This window comes from Eschrichtius robustus, chromosome 6, assembly GCF_028021215.1.
Source record: "Eschrichtius robustus isolate mEscRob2 chromosome 6, mEscRob2.pri, whole genome shotgun sequence".
Lineage (NCBI taxonomy): Eukaryota > Metazoa > Chordata > Mammalia > Artiodactyla > Eschrichtiidae > Eschrichtius > Eschrichtius robustus.
The window spans coordinates 58,816,014-58,838,365 of record NC_090829.1 but is presented as its reverse complement, the minus strand read 5'-3'; the positions used below and the strand labels follow the sequence as shown (position 1 = coordinate 58,838,365).

General features: G+C 36.9%; 1 protein-coding gene across 2 annotated transcripts in view; it reads right to left on the bottom strand.

Moving 5' to 3' along the window:
* The window catches only part of MFN1 (mitofusin 1), a 34,470-nt gene extending 12,447 nt beyond the window's left edge, over positions 1-22,023 (bottom strand). The window contains exons 1-11 of one of the 2 annotated variants that reach the window (XM_068546280.1): positions 21,912-22,017; positions 21,272-21,405; positions 20,453-20,568; positions 17,721-17,856; positions 16,322-16,484; positions 13,543-13,667; positions 12,119-12,227; positions 10,636-10,743; positions 6,728-6,881; positions 6,547-6,614; positions 674-795 (exon numbers count right to left, since the gene is read on the bottom strand). In XM_068546280.1, coding sequence (XP_068402381.1) covers positions 674-795; positions 6,547-6,614; positions 6,728-6,881; positions 10,636-10,743; positions 12,119-12,227; positions 13,543-13,667; positions 16,322-16,484; positions 17,721-17,856; positions 20,453-20,564 — 1,097 coding nt within the window. In that variant the 5' untranslated portion in view covers positions 20,565-20,568; positions 21,272-21,405; positions 21,912-22,017. Of the gene's footprint in view, positions 1-673; positions 796-6,546; positions 6,615-6,727; positions 6,882-10,635; positions 10,744-12,118; positions 12,228-13,542; positions 13,668-16,321; positions 16,485-17,720; positions 17,857-20,452; positions 20,569-21,271; positions 21,406-21,911 lie in introns of both variants that reach the window. The other variant, XM_068546279.1, reaches the window with a different exon arrangement.
* Positions 22,024-22,352: the final 329 nt, after the last annotated feature.

The window sequence follows — 22,352 nt, the reverse complement described above, 5'->3', positions numbered from 1 at the left end:
GGCTTAATTAACATCATTATGCTTATAACATCTAATAACATCTTGATCTCTGTTTCAAGTATACCAAGTTCGTGAGAACTACCCTTTTCTTCGACTAGTGTTGGCACTTTTGTGTATTCATTTTCATCATTACAAGGTAATAAATGGAATAAAATACTGCAGTATAGTATGACATATAGAGTAATGCTTACCAAATTCACTTTCTGGCTGGCAGGTAGTATCACCTTGTTTGTTTACCAGCTGATATAAAACCACAACTGACATAAAGGAGTGATTTCAAGGTTTCAATGTATGAATATATGAAAGATGAGTGATAGATTGAATGTAAAAAGAGGGTCACCTGTTTTGGACTTCTTCGAGAAATTCTGCTGGAAGAAATGGTTCTTTCACTGTTTTAAAGACATTTAAAGCCACTGAACATTTTAAAATCACAGCTCACACACGAGAATACTGAGATCCAGGGGATGTAAATGATGTACTTGTTCAAGGTTGTAAAAAAAATATTTACAGTTTCAAATATTCATTAAAAAACATGCAAGTAGGCATCAGCTAAACCTACAAGGTTGATGTTAGTGTGAAAGGTATTTAATAATATAAAAATTTTAAACCTTACTCTAAAGAATTCATATTGACACAAAAGTAATTTTTATTTTGCAATAAAATGAATTCATACCTTTTCTCTGCTGCTGCCACGTTTATTGAATCCATTATGTTTTTCACAGTTTCTAGTATCTGTTTAGCTCTGATAGTGTGCTGTTCAAACTTTGTTTTCACTGCTGACTGCGAGATACACTCCTGCGAGGGGCCCAAGCCATAACACATTACTGTAATTCCATCCCAACATTTTCAGGAATTTAAACACAAAAACTTGCTGTTTGTAATGTTAACCAAAACAGACATAAGGATAGAAAATAAATGGAAGACAAACACAACTTAAAATTATAAAGGTAAAAAAAAATGTCAAAAATTTAAAAGTTAAAAGGCTTTAACAGCAAGTTCATAGCTTTGTGTAATTTTACACAGTAATGTGCAATGGTTGTTTGACTATATTATTTTTTTAAAATAAATAAAAAAGGCTGCTATTTTCAATGTTAAAAAAGGTTTCCTATTAGGATGACTAATTTTATTTGGATCACCTTTAATCTACTTCTAGTCCATCTATCTTGACTTTCCTCATATTTGCAATGAAAACCTCATGAAGTTCTTAAGCCATGAAATAGAATTCTACATTGAAAAAAATGAATGATACGATTCACATAAAGTTAGTAAAAAGGACTTCTATAGATTAAAGCTTGAACAAATTGAAAAATACTATTTAACAGCAAACAACCTAAGTAATATTTTAAATTGTTTATAGAAAAATATCTAAAGCTATTTCTAAGATAATCCCATTATTGTCATTGGACTATAGTGTGTGCATACAGGTCAGAATGATGCCTTATCTCATGTTTCACTTTCAAGCTAACTGTAGCTCACAACTTACTAACAGTTGTACAAATCAATTAGTGTTTCACGACCAGTGTTTTTTACGCAGAGAATACATCAGAATGCACCACATATGATGACGGATGTTTCTTTTGTGAAACTTTGTTTCAGTTTCAATATATGTGCATATTACTTGTTATTTAAAACATTTACTGTGATTCATCATTTAAGTGCTAGCAAAATTATTAAATTAAAATTGGCCTTTCACTTTTACATCATAGAAAAGTCAAATTCTGTACTGACATAACATTTGAAAACAACTGCAAGTGTAGAGAAATATTATCTGGTCTTTGAACAACCAAGAACACTCATCTGGGTCACAACATCAAATTAGGGATATACCCCCCCAACTCTCCAATATTTCCATGAATTCATCTTCTTGAACTTAATATAAAACCAGTACAAATTGTGGTAATTACTTCTGAAAGTAATTACTATCCTTTATCAAAATAAATAGCTTTTAAGCTTTAAAAGGTAGTCACAATACTCTATTTATTTAGTGTTCTATTTATAACCTATGCTGAGCCTTCACATCTCTAAAATGATTATTTCACTAGGACAGAAGAGACTTTTAAATTCTCTCTTTGGTATTTTTTTGAGGTATAGAAAACAAAGCAGATTCATTTCTTTAGCTATAGGGCACATGAGGGTAATTCATTTAGTTAACAGTTTATGTCTTAACTCAGAGCCCATTACTTTTTTTCAATGCATAGTCTTACTTTTGCTCATTGTCAAGCTCATTTATACATCACTCAATTATCACTAATCCTGAAGAGATTAGTAATAAGAAGTTACAGTATTCCTGTTCTGTATATGCCAAAGCAGAAGCCACCAATAACTACACAATATTAAACATTTAAAGTGCAAACTGCTTATTTTTTAATGACCAAAACAAAGTTTTGATTTTACTTTAAATAACTATCTCATAAATTGCCAAATTAACCGTCACAAAGACTATAATAAAAGAATAAAAATATTTTTAAAAGAAAAAAAAGTTAAAAGAAATTCTGTTCCTCGATGAAGCAGATCTAGATATCAGCAATGAAGACCCCAAATTTGTAAATAACAGCACAGTATTAGAGCTAGACTAGAGAAAAAGAAAAGACCTCCAAAAGTTATTAGGCAACATACAAGTTACTCCTTGATTCAAAAATATACATTGGTGAATAAGTATAAAGAAGAAAACAGGCAATCTTTTTCTAATTAAAAAGTATCCCACACTGACGTTCCCGCTGATCAGAAAAATATCAAAAGTCAACTGCAAAAGGAATACTCTATTCCAAACTAAGTATAGGGAATGCTAATTTATTTTTTTTAATACTTACTTATTTGGCTGCACCGGGTCTTAGTTGCAGCATGTGGGATCTAGTTCCCTGACCAGGGATTGACCCCGGGCCCCCTGCATTGGCAGCACTGAGTCTTAGCCACTGGACCACTGAGGAAGTCCCAGGGAATGCTAATTTAAATAAAGGGACATATATAGCATGCAGCAGTTCCCAGACTTATTTTATCAGGAACTCTAATTTTCCAAGGAGAAGTTTAAAATACTACACCAGACAATTTAAATTCCATCTTGTCAGAGTATCCTGTAGGCTGTTTTAAAACTTATTAAAGATTTAGAACCAAAACAACAATCACATCTCAATTATGATCATCTTCCGATTTTCTAATAACATCTATAGAAAACAGCTGATGATTTAGTCATATGTAGTTAGAAATTTGTAAATATTAATATTTATGTGTAATTAAGACATATAACAAGCTTGTCAGGTCCCCTTGATAAAAGACCCTAAATACCCAATAACATGCTATTTACCACTCCCAACGTATTATTTCGTAATATCTTAAACTGACAGGAAAATTGCAAGAAAGAACACCAAGATACAATATACCTTTCAAGTAAATATACCAAATGTTAACATTCAGCTTTGTTTACCTTTCCTTCTCTCTCTCCATGCAGATCTATATAGATAAGTCTATATAGATATTCATCTTTATACATACCTGTATATATTTCTTCCTGCTGAACAATTTGACAGTTCATTGTAACCACCACAGCCTTACTACTAAATATACTAACACGTGTCTCCTAAGAACGGGGACATTTTCCTATACAACCACAAAACAATTACTGTATTCAGAACTTTTATCACCGGGAAAATACTATTAACCTACAGTCCATTTCCAAATTTCACCAGTTGTCCCAGAAATGTCCTTCACAACAAATTCACTGACACAAAACTATTAAGAATAGTTAATGGCCAAATATTTGGGCAAAAAAATTTTAGATTTCTAAACTGCGTTCAGAATATACACCTGTCCAAGTATAGGTTGAAAACAAGAAAACATATGAATAGAATTAACATTGATTTTCTTGATTGATTTTATTTAATTTCCAAGCCTTATTTAACTTGGTACCCTGAAAGTTCATAACATTCAGCTTCTTTTAAACCAAATAAATCTCAAGAGGTCCATGGCAAAGATCAGACTGTTTGATAAAATGATTAACTTGGTACAGTTTTTCTTTACACAAAAATCATCTTATAAGACTACACACACAATACTGAATTCTAAAAACAGAGAAAATGTGTGTAAAGGCCACATTTTGTGATCACAATGCAAAAAAAATCAAGAAAAGTTAGATGATAACAATCAAAACATCTGAATTTTAATAACTCCTGTATTGAATAGGAAATGCCAAAAGCTATCATTAAAAATTAATCAACAATGAAACTGGATACTGAAACCCTATAGAATATATCCAAAGCTACACTCACAGACAAATTCATGGCCCTAAATTCTTTCTTAAAGACCAAAAAGCAAAAAACGATCCCACATATAATGAAAGCAGAAAGAAACTTTGTGTAAAGATTAACATAGAACTTAATGTATAAAAACCAAAAAATACTATGTATCAACTGATAAATTAACCAAAGTCTTTGGAGGAAAAGCAAAGCAATCAGATCACTGGTAAATCCAATTAAGGTTTAAAATACACAGATATTTCTTATATCCTTTATCTATATATATCTACATATAAGTATATATATAGATATAGAAAAGGAATACAAAAATGTTTTAAATAAACAATTTTATGCTAAATCATAAATTCTCAGAAATGCACCAATTTATAGGAAATCATAAATTACCAAAATTAGTTTTAAAAGTAACAAATTTCAGCTTTGGCAAAAAGTGGAAAAGAGTTGTCAGTGCAGTTACCAAAAAAAGGTTTGGCCATCCAGACAAAAATTTTTTGCCATCTGATTATTTCTTTAGGTAAATTCAAATAATTTCTAGCTGATTCTCATTTTATATCATAGTTTTAAACAAAACTTTCAAACTCTAAAGCCTAACATTCTCCACAACTTCATGTAAAAGCTCTTGCTCATAAACAGTTTTTTCCATATATAATTTTTAGATGCTCAAATGAACTTTTACAATAAAAAAGTGAAATGCCAAGTTTCTTCTAAAAACATTAAAAATAGTTCCTAAGTCTGCCTGATTACTGCAATCACTCAGGAAGCTTTAAATATATAACAGATTCCTAGGTCCATCCTAGCCCTACTGGATTAGTCTCTCAGATGAGTCAGGAGTCTGCAGTTCTCTAAAGTACCTCATGTGTTTCCCATCATCAGCCCGGTTTGAAAACCAGTGCTCTACAGCACATCTTTTATTCTTCTCATTCCCACCTCTTCAAGGAGATATTCTGGGAAATCAAATGCTGTACCAGGAACCAGTATGAAACAGGTATAAACGTATAACTGAACAGTATATGATTTGGTAGGAGAAGTCAATGACAAACACACATGCACACAAACACACAGGAAGAAAGAAAAGCTCAATAAATAAGAAAAGACAAGGGAAACTGATACGCTCCCCAATATTTTCTCCATGGATGCAATGACTGTAACTGGTAAGAGTGAGGAGAGCATTGAATCTCTTGTGAAAGCAAAAGGGAAAGAAGATAAACAACGGTCTTTGAGTAACTGGGATATCATATATCCTATAGCTTAGCTTGACAAGACACCTACTGATATCCCAGGGGCCTCTGAACAATCAGAAACATCTTACCAAGATAGCAGAGAGTGGGTTTTCTTAAACACCTTGTCTTTATCTACCTAATGGTCTTTCTCCCTCTCATCAAATTAAAAATAGGGGATAGTGAGCAAATGGTTAATTTTAAAAAAATTCCGCCAAGTACATTCAACATTTATGTCCTTACTATTAAGACAGTTACTACTTGTAAGGAAGAATAATTACTGATGGAAGTTTTTTTTCAGTTCTGAAGTATTTGTGTTCATCTGGGGGTGAGAAGGAGATATGCAATCTAATAAGCACAACTAAGAGCTAAATGAGAGTCAAGAAGATTAACGGCAAAAAAAAAAAAAAAAGATTAACAGCTAAAGAATTTTTCAGTCAATGTAGAAAGTTTTAATGTCTCTGAATAAAACACCTACACCAAAACATAAGAGTATCTTCCCTCCCCAGTGCTGCACACACATTATCTATTCATGCACCTCAGCAGTTTAGATTCCTAAAATACAGGACCTATATCTTAATTATTTTTGTCTTCGTTTGTTCCGGACATTTGGCATAAAACATGGAGAATTAACAGGTGACGAAACAGTTTAGAAATGTAATTAACTTCTGTCCAATGACATTAACTATGTTCTATCAAAAGAAAAAAAATCTTCATTTTGCTCTATTATCCATTCCAACAGCAACTACATTTCTTTAATCTTGTGCCTGACTATTGAATATAGAATATTTTACCCACTGAACAACAAAATATTAGAAACTAGTGTCTCATTTAAACACAAATACATTAAAGAAAAAGAATAGGAAGAAATTACAATCTTTAATTTTCTGTTCTTATGGATCATCCATTTTGCAGGGACTTTCTTTCTTCCAACTTTCCTCGTTTTACTTGCTGTGTCAGAAACTACACTAAATAACACCAAAGGTTATTGACAAAGATAAGCAGTGAAAACAGAAGATTATGATCACTCTCCAACCAATGCTACGGTTTTACATTAGTCAGTACATTCACAAAATTCCTACCTCAAAGATTTGTTCAAAATTCTGAAACTCCTGCAATCTTGCCTGAAATCCTTCTGCAAGTGCCCCACCTGTAATATTTAGGTGAAGATTTTAAAACCTAGTATATAGCAAGATAAGATTTCTAGCATGCTATTTTTGTAATCTATTTGTATTTCAAAAGGATGAAATAACGAATACATACCACCTTCTGGCATCCCCTGGGCTTTGTGCTTTCTAGCACTAAGAACTTCCTTTGCAGAAACAAAAAAGATACGACTCTGTGCTTCTAAAGGATCCACAACTTTGAGCTCCTCCACCAAGAAATGTAGGCATCTTTCCATGTGCTGTCTGCGTACCTAGAGAAAAACAGGGTATTAAAAGAATTCTAATAAACAAATATAACAGTTACCGGCCTATACTAAACTCCATTTATAGTGATATTATTACTGTATGATATAGTAACAGTTGCCTTATATGTAACAAATCCAAAAATTCTAATAAATGAAGTTTGATACTTGCTGACAGGAAATCTTCCTCTTAACTTAATGATTCTTCCTTGAACATTTAATTTAAAATTCTGATGGATCATCAAATACTACACAACCGTTAAGAAACATACTGTAGGGCTTCCCTGGTGGCGCAGTGGTTGAGAGTCTGCCTGCCAACGCAGGGGACACGGGTTCGAGCCCTGATCTGGGAGGATCCCACATGCCGCGGAGCGGCTGGGCCCGTGGGCCACAGCTACTGAGCCTGCGCGTCTGGAGCCTGTGCTCCGCAACAAGAGGGGCCACAATAGTGAGAGGCCCGCGCACCGCGATGAGGAGTGGCCCCTGCTTGCCGCAGCTGGAGAAAGCCCTCGCACAGAAACGAAGACCCAACACAGCAAAAAATAAATAATAAATAAAAATTTAAAAAAAAAAAAAAAAAGGGGGGGGCTTCCCCGGTGGCGCAGTGGTTGAGAGTCTGCCTGCCAATGCGGGGGACACGGGTTCGAGCCCTGGTCTGGGAGGATCCCACATGCCGCGGAGCGGCTGGGCCCGTGAGCCACAATTACTGAGCCTGCGCGTCTGGAGCCTGTGCTCCGCAGCGGGAGGGGCCGCGATAGTGGGAGGCCCGCGCACCGCGATGAAGAGTGGCCCCTGCTTGCCACAACTGGAGAGAGCCCTCGCACAGAGACGAGGACCCAGCACAGCCATAAATGAATAAATAAATAAATAAATAAATAAATTTAAAAAAAAAAAACCTGCTTTCTGATGGCCCTACCATCCTGGAGCAGTGCTATAAAAAAAAAAAAAAAAAAAAGAAGGAAAACCATTTAAAAAAAAAAAAAAACATACTGTAGATGAACATTAGTGTTTAATGGCATGGGGAAAGGTTCCTAATTCTGTATTAAGGATATATGATGTGTACATATATTTATGTAAATTAACAGGTGGCATGCAGGCAATACCCACAAAACTAGGTGGCACTTTAATTTCTTCCTTAAGCTTTTATTTTCCAAATTTTCTACAGTGAAGCTATTAATACCTTTAAAATCAGAAATTAAGTGCTACAATAAATTTGCTATAATGAAGTTATTTATATTTTGAAATCAGAACATAGATGGTATATTTTTCTTCTAAAAAACACTGGGGGGACTTCCCTGGTGGTCCAGTGGGTAAGACTTCACGCTCCCTATGTAGGGGGCCCAGGTTCAATCCCTGATTGGGGAACTAGATCCCACATGCATGCCGCAACTAAGAGCAGGCCACAACTAAGAAGCCTGCATGCTGCAACTAAAAAGGTTCCGCATGCTGGAACAAAGATCCCACACGCTGCAAATAAGACCCAGTGCAGCCTAAATAAATAAATAAAGATAAATATTTTTTAAAAAAACTACCTGGAATTAAAATTGGGGAGAATGCATTAGCTAGGGATTGGAGCTCTAAAGTTAGGTTTAACAATAGCACTTGGGTATCTAAATTAGGAATCAGGATTGGAAGTTAGTTAGGGTTTAGTACCAGCCTTTAGTATTATGGCTATGATAAGAGATCTCCATGTTAAGACTTAATAAAATTAAGCTTAATAGGAATGGAGAAGAACAATCTGTGGGTGATATTTCCTAATTCTCTGATGATTAAATGAGACCCCAATTTGAAAGAGTATGACTATAAGGCAAGAGTTAATAACAACAGGATATAAATCGTCATATTAAGCAAAATTTCAATTTGAGGGGTGAGGGGAAGAATGAAAGCAAATGATCTAACATGTGAATAGTGATGGGATAGTGTAAATTTTATTTTTTAATGCATTTTCTAAGGTTTTTTTAAATAATAAACACATACTACTATTAAAATCAGAAAAAGTAGTATCAAGCAAATTAAATATTATTTGTAGACCAAATACCAAATTCTCTATCCTTTCTAAAATGAAGTTTCTAAAACCACCAGCATGACTAAAATGAAAAACAGAAACAAAAAATACCAAGTGTTGGCAAGGATATAAATCATGTGGAACTCTCAGTCTGGTGGTGGGAATATAAACTGGTATGAGCACTTCAGAAAACACTTGGGCTATATTTATTAAAACAGCATATTCTTGGGAATTCCCTGATAGTTCAGTGGTTAGGACTCTTTTGTTTTCACTGCCAAGGGGGAGAGTTCAATCCCTGGTCAGGGAACTAAGATCCTGTAAGCCATGTGGTGAGGCCAAAAAACAAACAATAAACCCCCAGCATATTCTTAATCTGTAATCCAGCAATTCTACTCCTAGATTATACCCATGGATTACTGATTCCTGTGTTATTGACACTTTGAGTCAGATAAATCTTTGGTTTGGGGGCAGGAGCTGTTCTGTGTTATAGGATGCTTAACAGCATCACTAGCCTCTACCGACCAGATGCCAGTAGCACACACCCTCAATTGTGGCAACCAAAATATTCCCTGGGGGCCAAAATCGCCCAGCCACTTACATTGAGAACCATTGGTATATACTCAGCAGAAATATACACCAATGTGCACCAAAAAGACATATACAAGAATATGCACAGGGACTTCTCTGGTGACCCAGTGGTTAAGAATCCGTCTTGCAACGCAGGGGACGCTGGTTCAATCCCTGGTCGGGGAACTAGGATCCCACATGCCACAGGGCAACTAAGCCCACGTGCCACAACTACAGAGCTCGCATGCCACAACTAGAGAGAAGCCCGCGCACCGCAACAGGACCCGACACAGCCAAAAAATAAATAAATAAAAAAGAATATGCACAGCAGCATTATTCATGATAGCTAAAAACAGGATATTTATCCAAATGTCCATAACTATCAGAATGAACACATCAACTGTTATTTCATAGGATGAAATACCACACAGCAATGCACTTCAGCTATGCACAACAGTATGCATACATACCACAAATGTAATGTTGAGCAAAAAACCTGACATAGAAGTAGATACTATGTGATCTCATTACATAAAGTTGAACACCCAGAAAAATTAATCTAGGGTATCAGAAGACATGGTAAGTGGCTATTCTTGGGTTGGAGGATAGAGGCTGGAAACGGGGGGTACTGGGGTGCTGGAATGTTCTGCTTCTTGATCCGGATCCTTCTTGATCTGGATCCTTACACAGGTGTCAAATTTGTAAATTCACTGAGCTGGACACTTATGATTTGTACACTTTTCTGTCATGTTATACTTAAATAGAGAATTAAAAAAACAGGGGACTTCCCTGGTGGCACAGTGGTTAAGACTTCGCCCTCCCAATGCAAGGGGCCCGGGTTCGATCCCTGGTCAGGAAACTAGATCGGCGAGCTGCAACTAAGGAGCCTGCCTGCCTGCGACTAAGACCCAGCACAACCAAATAAATAAATAAATATTTTAAAAAAAAACACAACAGAAACAAAATGACATTTCAAGATCTAAAATGATTAGATAGTACTTTTATATCATAACTTTCCTTCAAAGTAGCTTAATACTCTGTCTCTATCACATATCCACTTCAGGTTTTCTATAACTATATTCTTCTCAAGAGAATAGCTGCTTATGATGTTCTATTCTATGAGGTGTATTGTTTCTTCAGATAGCAATGTACATGACTGTATTTCAAAACTTAAAGAAAAAAATAACTTACATCTTCCATATATTCTGGCTCTGATGCAGAGGCATCCCAACGATTATTCAGAATAAAAATATTAGGCTTGGAAAGTCGCTCATTTACCTTGTGAAAAAACTGTTTTTCCTGAAAAACATGAAATATCCAACAGTATGTTTACTTTTTAAAGCCACTTTATTTTTACCTTTATACTTGAAACTTTATTTGAATCTCAAAGTTTGAACCATTTAACAACGGTGATAACACCAACTGATAAAGGATCCCAAAGCACTCTGAGCATTAAACTTTCAAAGATGACAAAACTAAGATATAGGAAAGCAAAAGTTAAGATTTTCCTACTCCTCCCATCAGTCTTTTTCTGAAATTCAATTTAACCAATATTTATCTGTTTCTACTATATGCATGACATAAAAGATACTGTGAGATATGACAGTCCATATTTTCAAAAAGCTACCTCAAATCTTTTTGAAGATTTAGACTAAGTAAATAATAATGTAAGACACATGTACAACACATCATAATAAACAATAAAGGTATATGCCATAAATAGTATAAATATCCAATTGAAATTAGGAAATGCTCCATAAAGAAGGAAGCGGTGGTAAAGATGGGCTTGAAAAGTACTGACAACAGGGCCTTCTGAAGGATGAAAAATTGGGAGGGCGAAGAACTGCGCACAAAGAATAACATAAACAAAGGTACCAAAGTCAGGATGTGTATCAAAGTTTGTTTATCCAACACCTAAATAATGTAGTTACTCTAAAACAGATTTTAAACATTTCCCTATTTTTTATACCATCAGGTTGTAAACAACTGTCAGTGTGGTCACAGCAACATGGTTTGTGTGATATAGATTGGGCCATATAAACACTAATAACACGGTGACAAAACAGGTCTTGCTGGTAACACCTAGGTTTTAATGGTGTTTGGCCATTTATATGCTTTTGATGAATAACATTTTTTTAAGATTATACAATAGTTTTGGATATTAGATATTGAAACTCTGGAAAGTTTATTTGAAATAAGTCTGGCTCTAGACATTCTGGATAAATAATCTTCTATGTTTGATAGCAGCTTATAGTGTACACAGGTAAGCTGAAATCTACAGTGCACACAGATAAAGCCGGAAAAGGCTGACAAAACTCAAAGTATGAAAAGCCTTGCCTGCCAGATAGGGAGGTGAGGTGGGAGTGTTATACTTTATTCAAAAGACTTAAGCCAACAGCCTAACAATTCTGATGCCTATTCCTTCAGAAACTTGTAAATAACCACAGTGAATGTCAACAACACACATGTATCACACCATGAACTCAAATATTTACTAGAAGCTAGAGCCATCAAACCGGAATCAGCCCTTCCAATCCCACAGAAACACAAACCCCTTTGTTCACCTCTGATATTAGAGCTTCTTTCTAATCCATGACTTAGATTTCCTTCACTTTTCAGAATTAAAACAGACATCATTTCCTATCATTCAAACAAAATAATGATTAGACCCTACCGTATTCATTAGAGTTGATTCAGAGTTTGCAACCAAAACGAAGACATCGGCATCTAAGCAAAACTTATCAATCCAGCTATCCAGCTCTGTAGTGACATCTGTACCTGGACTAATGGGAATAAAATAAGAATTGTATTATATATTCTTTAAAAGAAAATTTAGATTACAGAGAGATAATTTTTTTAAACTTTTAAGAATTAGTTGAAGTCTAAAGGATAGGATTTCTACCAGTTATCAGTCTGAAGCCTAGATTTAAATTACTTTCTCAGCTATAAGACAGCAGTTGTGGAAAGCTGAGAATCTGTGCTTTATATACTTCTATTCTGCTGACAACCCCCAGAGCCTGTCCAATCAACAACTTAACAAATGCTAAAAAAGTTTATTTACTAAAGAGAGAAAACTTCGTGATTTTTGACAAAGCAAGTAACATGTTCACTATTTTAATCATTTAAATCTTTATGCTTTGGAAGACTGAAAATAAGCAAAGGAAAAAAAGAAAAAAAAAACCTAGGCTAATATACAATCTATACTATAAAAAGTATAGTCCAACTGTCTATACATTGACTTGATATGTCCTGTGACAAATTGGCAAGTTAACAGGTTGGGGTCATGGATACAGTCTGGCCATGAAATAAAGAAAAATTAATTAGTTAATATTATATTTAAACCAAATATTTTAATTTCCCAAGCACCTTCTCTCATCTGAGCTATTTCTGTTGATTACTTGAAACTCTCTTTCAATCAAAAGGGAAGACCCTCAACCAAAAAAATAAAGATTTCCATAGAACACTGAAATTTTAACTGAAGAAAACAAAAGAGCACACCACAATTTAAAAAAATCATTTAACTACTTTTTTTGGTTAAGGACTCTGCTAAACAGATATGCATTACCATTTTATTAAGCACCAGTATAGTAGGATGATTTCTGAAAAAACATATTAAATGCAGGTTAATCAGAAGAGCCCGAATAAATTACAAAAGCATTCAATTAATTCTTGAATGATGAAAAGCTGTATGAACTGTCCAGCGGTCATTTTGGGAAACTAAGTCTCAAGAATAATTACTGATTAAAAATAATACTTATTTAGAGTTATCTATCTAGGTATCTAGAATGAGACAATCTCTAAGGCCCAACCAATTATCCAAACTACAGTCTAGAGAAAAAAGTGACAATTCTTGAAATTTCGTGTAATAGAATTAAACTGATAAATTTGCACTTTTATGAAACCATTAAAAAACAAAAAAATAATAACTTATCCGTTCCATTACAATCTAGCAAATGAGAACAAAGCAGCAATTGAACATTTTTTTTTAAGCAATTGAACATCTAAAATTTTTACGTACTACATGCTAAAAGCAAGCAGCATTTCTAAAAAAAAAAAATACAAATACATACGTAGAAAACAATTCATATGTAATTTTACCTATCCACTAAAACCAGGTCATCTCTCAAGAGGGCACATTTTGCCTTTGGCCAAAACACATGTACAAGACAGCCAGCTTTCAAGTCTTTGTCCATGTGAAGGGCATGGGCCAGCTGATTAACTGTCTAAAGTGGGAAGGAAAGAAAAAATAAAACTCTACTTGTAACAAAATTCAATAAAAATTTAAAATATTATGATTTGGTACATTTATTTTTGCAAAACGTGTAGAAAAAACAGAACTTTAAATCTTTTGAAATAAAACCATCTGAGCAATATTGAGAAACCTGAGGTTTAAAATTACCAAGTAGGAAAAAAAATAAGGCCTTGAAACGGTTTACTCATACCATTCTACAACAATAATCTGGGCTGGAAACATTCTAAATGTCCAACAAATGGAACTCTGGCAATGAATCCCATGCAACCCCTGAAATTGATATTGTATGTATGAAAAGAAATTCACAATATATTAAGAGAAAAAAAGCAAATCAGAAAATAGCATATATGGGACTTCCCTGGTGGTGCAGTGGTTAAGAATCCACCTGCCAATGCAGGGTACATGGGTTCGATCCCTGGTCCAGGAAGATCCCACATGTTGCGGAGCAACAAAGCCTGTGCACCACAACTACTGAGCCTGCATGCCACAACTATTGAAGCCCACCTGTGCGCCTAGAGCCCGTGCTCCACAACAAGAGAAGCCATCGCAATGAGAAGCCCGCACACTACAACGAAGAGTAGCCCCTGCTCATTGCAACTAAAGAAAGGCCACACGTAGCAATGAAGACCCAGTGCAGCCAAATAAATAATAAATAAATAAAATTATTAAAAAAAAAAGAAAGTAAATAGCATATATGATATAAAACCATTTTGTTTTAAAAATACAGAGAAACACCAATTTAACTCTACCAAAGAATTTCCACTGGTTTTGGAAGTGTAAGAGTTTTGGAGTTTCTTTTCTTTTTGCCGAACTGTATTTTCTGACTCTTCTAAACTGAGTTTATTGCTTACTAATAAGGGGGGGAAAAATAAAGGAACGTCACTAGGCAGTTATTTATTCACACAAGCCTGCTTTATATCAATGACTATGCCTTCTCTTTCCATTTAAATTTCCTAAAATATTTCTATTTCTCAAGTTGACTTCTGACATACATTAGTTCATTACCTTTCATGTATGTGTTAAACACACAATTAAGTACAAAGGGCTTAAGACAAAATTAATAATCAAGGAAAGGGCATCAGTACACATACCTCGATGGTTCTTTTGTGATTTGTATGAAATTTTAAAGGGAAACATCTATTTTCAAATGGGCACAATGGTCCTGATCAGGCTTGAAGTGAATCTCCACAGTGACAATGTTAGGTAGGGGTTTTTCTGCTTGCTTTCATAAACTTTTTGATAGAATTATAAACCTGTATTAAAATCCTGATACCTGGGCTTCCCTGGTGGCGCAGTGGTTAGGAATCTGCCTGCCAATGCAGGGGACGCGGGTTCGAGCCCTAGTCCGGGAGGATCCCACATGCCGCGGAGCAGCTAGGGCCGTGCGCCACAACTACTGAGCCTGCTCTCTAGAGCCCACGTGCCACAACTACTGAAGCCCGGGAGCCACAACTACTGAAGCCCGCGTGCCTAGAGCCTGTGCTCCACAAGAGAAGCTACCGCAGTGAGAAACCAGTGCGCTGCAATGAAGAGTAACCCCCGCTCACGGCAACTAGAGGAAGCCCGTGCGTAGCAACGAAGACCCAACGCAGTCAAAAATAAATAAATAAATAAATTTAATTAAAAAAAAAAAATCCTGATACCTTACCTATAAAATTAAAATAATAAAAGCACCCATCTGACAGAGTTGTGGTGAGGTTTGAGTTATTACAAGTATTTTAGAATAGTGTCTGCTACTTATCTTGATTACAAAATAAGTGATTCCTTCATTTGTATGGCTTAAAACCTTGAAAAATATTTTCATAAATATCATCTTATTTATTGTTTGTAAGTAATCTGAAGGGTATTAGACAGATTGAGTTACCTTCTCTGATCAAACAGCAAACTCACAGAAGGAGGACTAGACCTATGAATTCACCCACAGTTTAGCCAAAACTAAAATAGCATGGATCTTCACACACTGAACTTTTGCATTTGTGGGAGAGATCTTACGACTTAAGATAAAGTGAGTATAGTGAGAAGCAGTGCCTTTTACCAATTGCTTTCATTCCAGAGTAAACATCTTGCATCCTAACTGCTTTTTATTTTTGTTTGGCTGAAAAAAATCTAGTGCCACTGAATTCCTTAAGAAATTTATGAAAGGTAGGGAACTACCACTGGCCTTTATCTGATAAAGCTATAACATTTACTAATGAATATGTTTACCAAATACTCCAAAGGCAAAAACAGTTTCTAAAGGCACAGATGTGTCAAAAACAGATTCCAGAGCCCAATTTTTTAAACAAAGTTTTCTTTAGAAAGACAAGATTTGAGATTAAACAGCAACAACACACTTCAATAATGTTCTTTTCACCAGGAACACTATTTTAAAAATTTTATAAACTTTTAATTCTAATTTACTTTCATTTAGTTGAGGACAGGTTTTATTCTTCCAGTAACTTAGCTCTGAAGCAAAAGAATTTTAGAAAATTCACAATATTAGTGATGGTTTTAAAAGCTATGAATAGAAATACTAATGGTTCTTCCATCTCTAGCAATGCAGACATCTTGTAAAAAATTTTTTAAAAGAACAAGTTAAGGACATTATTTCAGGTACATTATGTTGCTAAAGATCAAACAGTATACCTTCACATTCTTTTTTTCATCTGACCCTTCTGTCATGAGATAGGCTTTATCTCCATCTGTTCCTTCAACACTCAGGAAGCAATTGGTTGTATGGCCAATTCCACTAGGGAGGACTTTATCCCACAACATGGCATTGATAACAGAGCTCTTCCCACTGCTTGTCCTGAAGAATGAATACACAAAATCATGACAAAACATAATGGTAAAAACTTTGTTCTTTCACTGGGTCAAAGGCCAACTTTTTTAGAATGCAAATTTTGTAAAAAAAAAAATTTCATCAGATTACAATCTGAAATCACAGCCCACTCTTCCCATCACAAGATGTGGTCTAACATCCCATCTTAAATCTGGGCTGGACCTTTTTCACATGCAAAGCTCATTCCTATTTCTTCTTCTCAAGCAGGACAACTGAGTCATCACTTCTCCAGGAGGCCTCTTCCCTCCCACTCCTATACCACCCTAACCTGCGGTAGGGCCTCTTTCATGGACCTACTTCATACTAGACTCTGTTTAAGGCTCTGAGAATATGGTCAAGTGGAAGAAGCAGATAACAACATAAAACAAAAAACAAACAAAAACAGAGCTTTGAGAAAAGTTTCCAAGGACATAAACAGGGTGCTTTAGCAGAGAATAACTGAGAAGGAATACCTTAGAGTGGTCCGGAAAGGTTTCTGCTGTAGTAACATTTAGGATGAGATTTGAAGAGTGAGAAGGAGTCAGACATACAACAAGGCAAAGAGAATTCTAGGCATAGGAAATTGCAAGTGCTAAAGCCCTAAGATGGGAAATAGCTTAGAAGGCCTACGAGGTTAGTGAGTAAATAAATGCTTCTATTGGTGAACAGCACATGATATCTGAACAACCAAGTGGGGGCCTCGTCATTTCTCTTTGCATCTCTAGTACCTAACAGAGTGATTGGTACATAGGTAGTTAACAAATGGTCCTTAAATTAATGTGTAAGCTGTGGCAGAAATCATTCTACCACTCCAGAAGTTTCATTAAGGAATGGCACTTCTCATTCTCCCTCTGGGAATCATGTAGCTGAAAATCCTTTTGGAAGGCACACCAGACAATCAACAGAAACTTAAAAAGAGTAAGTCACAAATTATACTTATCTGTTTTTCTATCCTTATAGCTGGCTAAGAAGCCAATTCTTAGAGATGAGCATCCTTAAAAAATAAAAATATGATTGACCTTCATAAAGCTTTATTTTAAACCAGGAGCTAAAATGAACAAGTTCTTTTACATGCTAATAGCTTTAACATTTAATACAGGCAGAAACTGTTGTGAAGAGAAGGGGGAAGAATACCACTTGCTGCAACATCAGAAACAAAGCTGCGGATATGATCAAGAAAAGCTAATATCTGGAAACTACCCTTGAGAAGAAATAAAGGATTACCTGCCAAAAAATGCCACTTTCATGTGTCTCCGAGACAACACCTCACCAATGATGGAAAGCTTATTTTTATACCTCTGTATTTCTATCAGATCATCCTCAGTAGCTACTCGGTCAAGTTCTGGATTCTTGTATGTTGCTGTAAAATTGAAACGGTATTAGAGAAAGTAATATAGATGAATATTAAGTTAATTATAAAACAGAATACTTAAGATATGCATATATTTGGGTTTTGTTCTATATTAACATGATATTTGAAAATAAAAATAACATGGTATCTGAATATTTGGTAAAAGGTGAATGCCTCGTTGCAATGGGTCATAAGAATACTGCCCAAAAGAATTTCAAAATTATTAAAAATTACAGGGGTCCAGTCAAAAGGGTATTTATTATTCATCTAGGTCTCAAAGATACAAAATACCCACCTAAGACAAAAAAGCATTTCTGAACAGTGAAACTAGAACCTAATATCCACCTATTATTATTCCATCCTGACAGGAGCTTCAAATCTTGAACTGAGAAGAGGGATTCACATGCTAAGAGTGAGGTCTGAATGGGTAGTCCCCCCAAAATAAAGATATGGTTCAAGGAGGTCTTCAAGCTAGGTTAGACCTTGCTGTCTTACTACTTCTTGTCTGCTTCCCACAGGGATGGAGCAAGACAGCTCCTTGAACATGAATGAAAAGAGAATTGCAGACTGTAACCCACTCCTGTCAGGTCTGGGAGTAACTGCCTACCCCAGCCCCAATCTCTCTTCCTCCAGAGATGGGGATAGCTGGGAAAGCAACGATTTGAAAAGTAGGAAAGTATCTCAGTTTTGTTTGTATTTCAGGAATATACATTTTTACATTTTTATCATCTCGTTTTGAAGGTGAACACATGAAGATTCATTTGGCTATCTGAATGGTCCTAATTAGAGACAAATACTGACACAACTTACTGAGTGACCATCTAATTAAACTTAAGCTTCACATCTCACCATACTTTTCAAGTACATTGATAAAATATGTGCAATTTGGTGAATAAAGGCAAGACTGGCTTAAATACCATTACATTCATCTTTGTTTTTCATTTCATTCTTGCTCTTCTACGTGCTTCCTGATTTACTTGCTTTGCCTCTTTTTTGCAACATTTTTTTCTGAGGTTTTAGAACCAGTAATGTAAGCAGATAGGTTAGGGGGTCCCTGGAGAAAGAGAACCAGGAATGGCTTTCTTGACTTAAGAGAATCCATTCTGGCCTAAGCCATTTTGTGATCTAAGCCTGGCCACAATGCTTGCCCTTGAACAGGTCTCAGTACCGATGATCTTAAGGGAATGCAGCAAAAGAGAAAAGGCAGTCAAACAATAGTGAGTGATAAAGCAGAGTCCTAGTTCCTCCTCAAGAGACATACATATAAGTGTGTGTGTGTATCTATCTATCTATCTATCGATCTTTGAGATCTGCAGGAACTAAAGTCCCCACCCAGGTGGAGAACTGAATGATGATGTTGACCCTCCTGACTTGAGTCAACCAAGACCTGGACTCTGTTGATCTTTGCTCCAATTCTATGCTGAATTCTCCTCTGCTCAAGCCCCTTCATGAATACACATGTACCCTTAGCTTAAAACTTCCCCAATTTTGCTGTTTGGGGACACACTGCTTTGGGAAAGATCCCCAGTGTTCTCCTCACCTGCTGCAAGTAATAAATCCTTCCTTCTCCCGCTCTGTGGTTTGGTTATGTCTACTGGCTCGATACCCACCAATAACAGTAACATTGAATTCAGATTCTAAAGCTGAATTCACTAGCTCCTAGAGTAATAGCTCCTAGCATCTATTACATGCTCAATACACAGAAGATGTTATGTTTAACTTCATTTTCACTTCCCATCAACTTTTTCAGAATAAAATATTATTCAAAAGTCACCATGCCAGCTCAAATTCTTTCCAAATTGAAAACTAAGATTCTGAACCAGTATTTTTTTCCTCATTCAACAGCAAAACTTGTGTCAGATCTGGTAATACGGACAAAATAATGAGGCAGGATCCCTACTCGCAAGAAACTCAAAATCTGGTGAAAGAGAATTAGGAGGGACAAGGAAAAATGTTTGATTCTACCAACCTACCAAATGTTTTCCCACTGTCACAGGAGTTTACAGAATCCCTCCCTTTTCACTGTACGCTTGAAGGTCAACAATTATCTCTAAAGTAGTATTTCCCAGTATGACATTCTCACCACCTTTGTTTGAACAGTTACACTCTGTTTAAGAAAACTCCTTTTGCCCTTTTCCCACTGCATCCCAGCCTCATTTGAGAAGATAAGATAGGTCTCAGATCTTGGCTTAACTGCTGAGTTGATGGGGGTGATAAGTATAATGGCTAAATGTGGGCTGCCTGACTTTGTCTGGGCATTTACTAGCTGCGTGACCTTTGGTAAGCTGCTTACCTTTTCTGTGCCTTAGTTCCTTCATTTTTAAAATGAGTGTGATTAAAATCTGCCTCAGTGTTGATTTGAGGATTAAACGAGTTATTAATAAAATAAAGTGCTTAGAATAGGACCTCACATGTGCACTTCTTTCTTAGTTGCTATTAATATAATTCAATCTTCCTCCTTTGGAGGGCAGAAATGGGTTTTATTTGTTATGGTATCTCTCATTGAGCACAATCCCCTGTATGTGTTCAGTAACCAAGGTTGAAAGAATAAAGCACCTTTATATATTTTCAAAAGTAATTATTTAAAAAACTTAGAGGAGCTAACCTTCAACAAAATGTGATCCTTCAGTAACAAACTCCAGTAACTGGTCAAAGATTGCTGTAATTGTCTTCTTAGCCAGCACAAAGTGCTTCAGTGGAGAAGCACTTTCTGCCATTATGCTGAAAATAAAAAGTTAGAAAAGTACAAATTAAACTGAATGATAAAGACATGTGAGTTAACAACACTCCAGCAACATTAACTCCCCAATGAAACAAACTTCCAAACTTCCAAACTTTTAGATATATTTCTGGGGAAAATAAGTGTTTTACTTATATATTCACTTTTTGGCTGCGTCGGGTGCGGCGCGGGGGGTTCCAGAGTGCGTGGGCTCTGTAGTTGGGGCACGCGGGCTCTCTAGTTGTGGAGCGTGGGCTTAGTTACCCCATGGCATATGGGATCTTAGTTCCCCAACCAGGGGTAGATTGAACCTGCGTCCCCCGGCATTGCAGGACGGATTCCTAACCACTGGACCACCAGGGAAGTCCCTGGGGGAGAAGTGTTTTAGTCAGACAATTAAAGACTACTTTTGGGTGATATTCCACTAAAATAAGTGAATTCTATTGGCCAAAATCTTGATTGCAATTACTTTAGTTCCCTTTGCTGATGATGAAACTGGCCAAATTCTGATTGCATGTGACTCTTAACTACATCAGGGAACACGGCAGCGGGTGACATGAAGCCAAGTTCATGAACAGTAACAAAGTTATTAAGTTTTTCAACCTGGACCTCTAGGTGGGTGGAGGTGGATATACAGAATGAGGAAATAAAATTCCAAGATCATAATGCGGAAATAAAATTCCAAGATCATAATGCAATACTAACGTTTAGAAAGAAGTAGTTCTCATCGCAACAAATAAGGAGGCAAGCCTTAAAGCGAGTATTAACGTTTCCAGCCAAAGTACCAAGAACTTCAAGGAGTGTAAGTTAAGAAAAATAAGTTTTGGTGGCAGCTTCTCCTGAAAAGACACCAAACAAGAACGATCACACACCAGTCTAATCCTGGTATGCATGTGTGTCAAATGGAGCAGAGGGGCCATAAAGAAGGCTGAGCCTTCCAAAGCGTCAGGAAATGACTGACCAAAGGGGACGAGCGGGAAAGCACGGTGGGGGTAACAACTCGGTTCAGCTGGTGGTGAACGCCGACCTTGGAGAAAGGCCTTCCCTGTCCTCCACAACAGGCGCTGGAGCCCCGCCCGTAGGGCTCGGGGCCAGACCCCACCCCCGGCGCGCGTGCGCCGGCCCCGGCTCCCGGTACCCCGGGCTCCGGGCTCGCGGGCTCCGCGGGCCTAACCCGGCCGCCAGCCCTACTCGCAACCGCAGCAGCTCCCTCCTTTTCCGCAGGACTGCGGCGGCGCCTCGTCACAGAGCGCCCCACGCACGACTCCCCGCTCCCTGCCCCCGGCAGGACGAACGTCACCCGAGCAAAGTGAACCGGCCCGCGGCCGAGGCTGCGGGCACTCACCCTGTCCCGGCTCCGACTTGTAACCCAGCAACCGCACCTCAGCCACAGCCCTCAAGCCGCCTCATTCTCCCAAGAGAGGCTGGGAGACTGGAAGGCGGCGGGAGGAGTAGCAGGAGGGCGGTTACTTCCGGTCTCTTGCCCTTCCCGATTTGGTTTGGCTCCGTAACCGGAAGTGATCTACTCCGAGCGCCATTTTTCTTAAGGGCAGAAGGCAAGGAATTGTTGTGAGCAGGCAATGCAACCAGAAGAATGCTTTTCCTTTCACCCCCAACTTCTGCATCGCCTCCCTCTCCCTTCAGAGTTTCCAAAGCTCTGCCCAGCCTAGGCGTAGCTAGCTGTTAGTGGCTCGTTTAGTGAGGGAGAGCTAAAAGGAGGAGGGGTGAGATGAGATGAGGTGGAGTTAGGGTGTCAGACGAGGATTCCTGCTTACTCGGCCAGCAG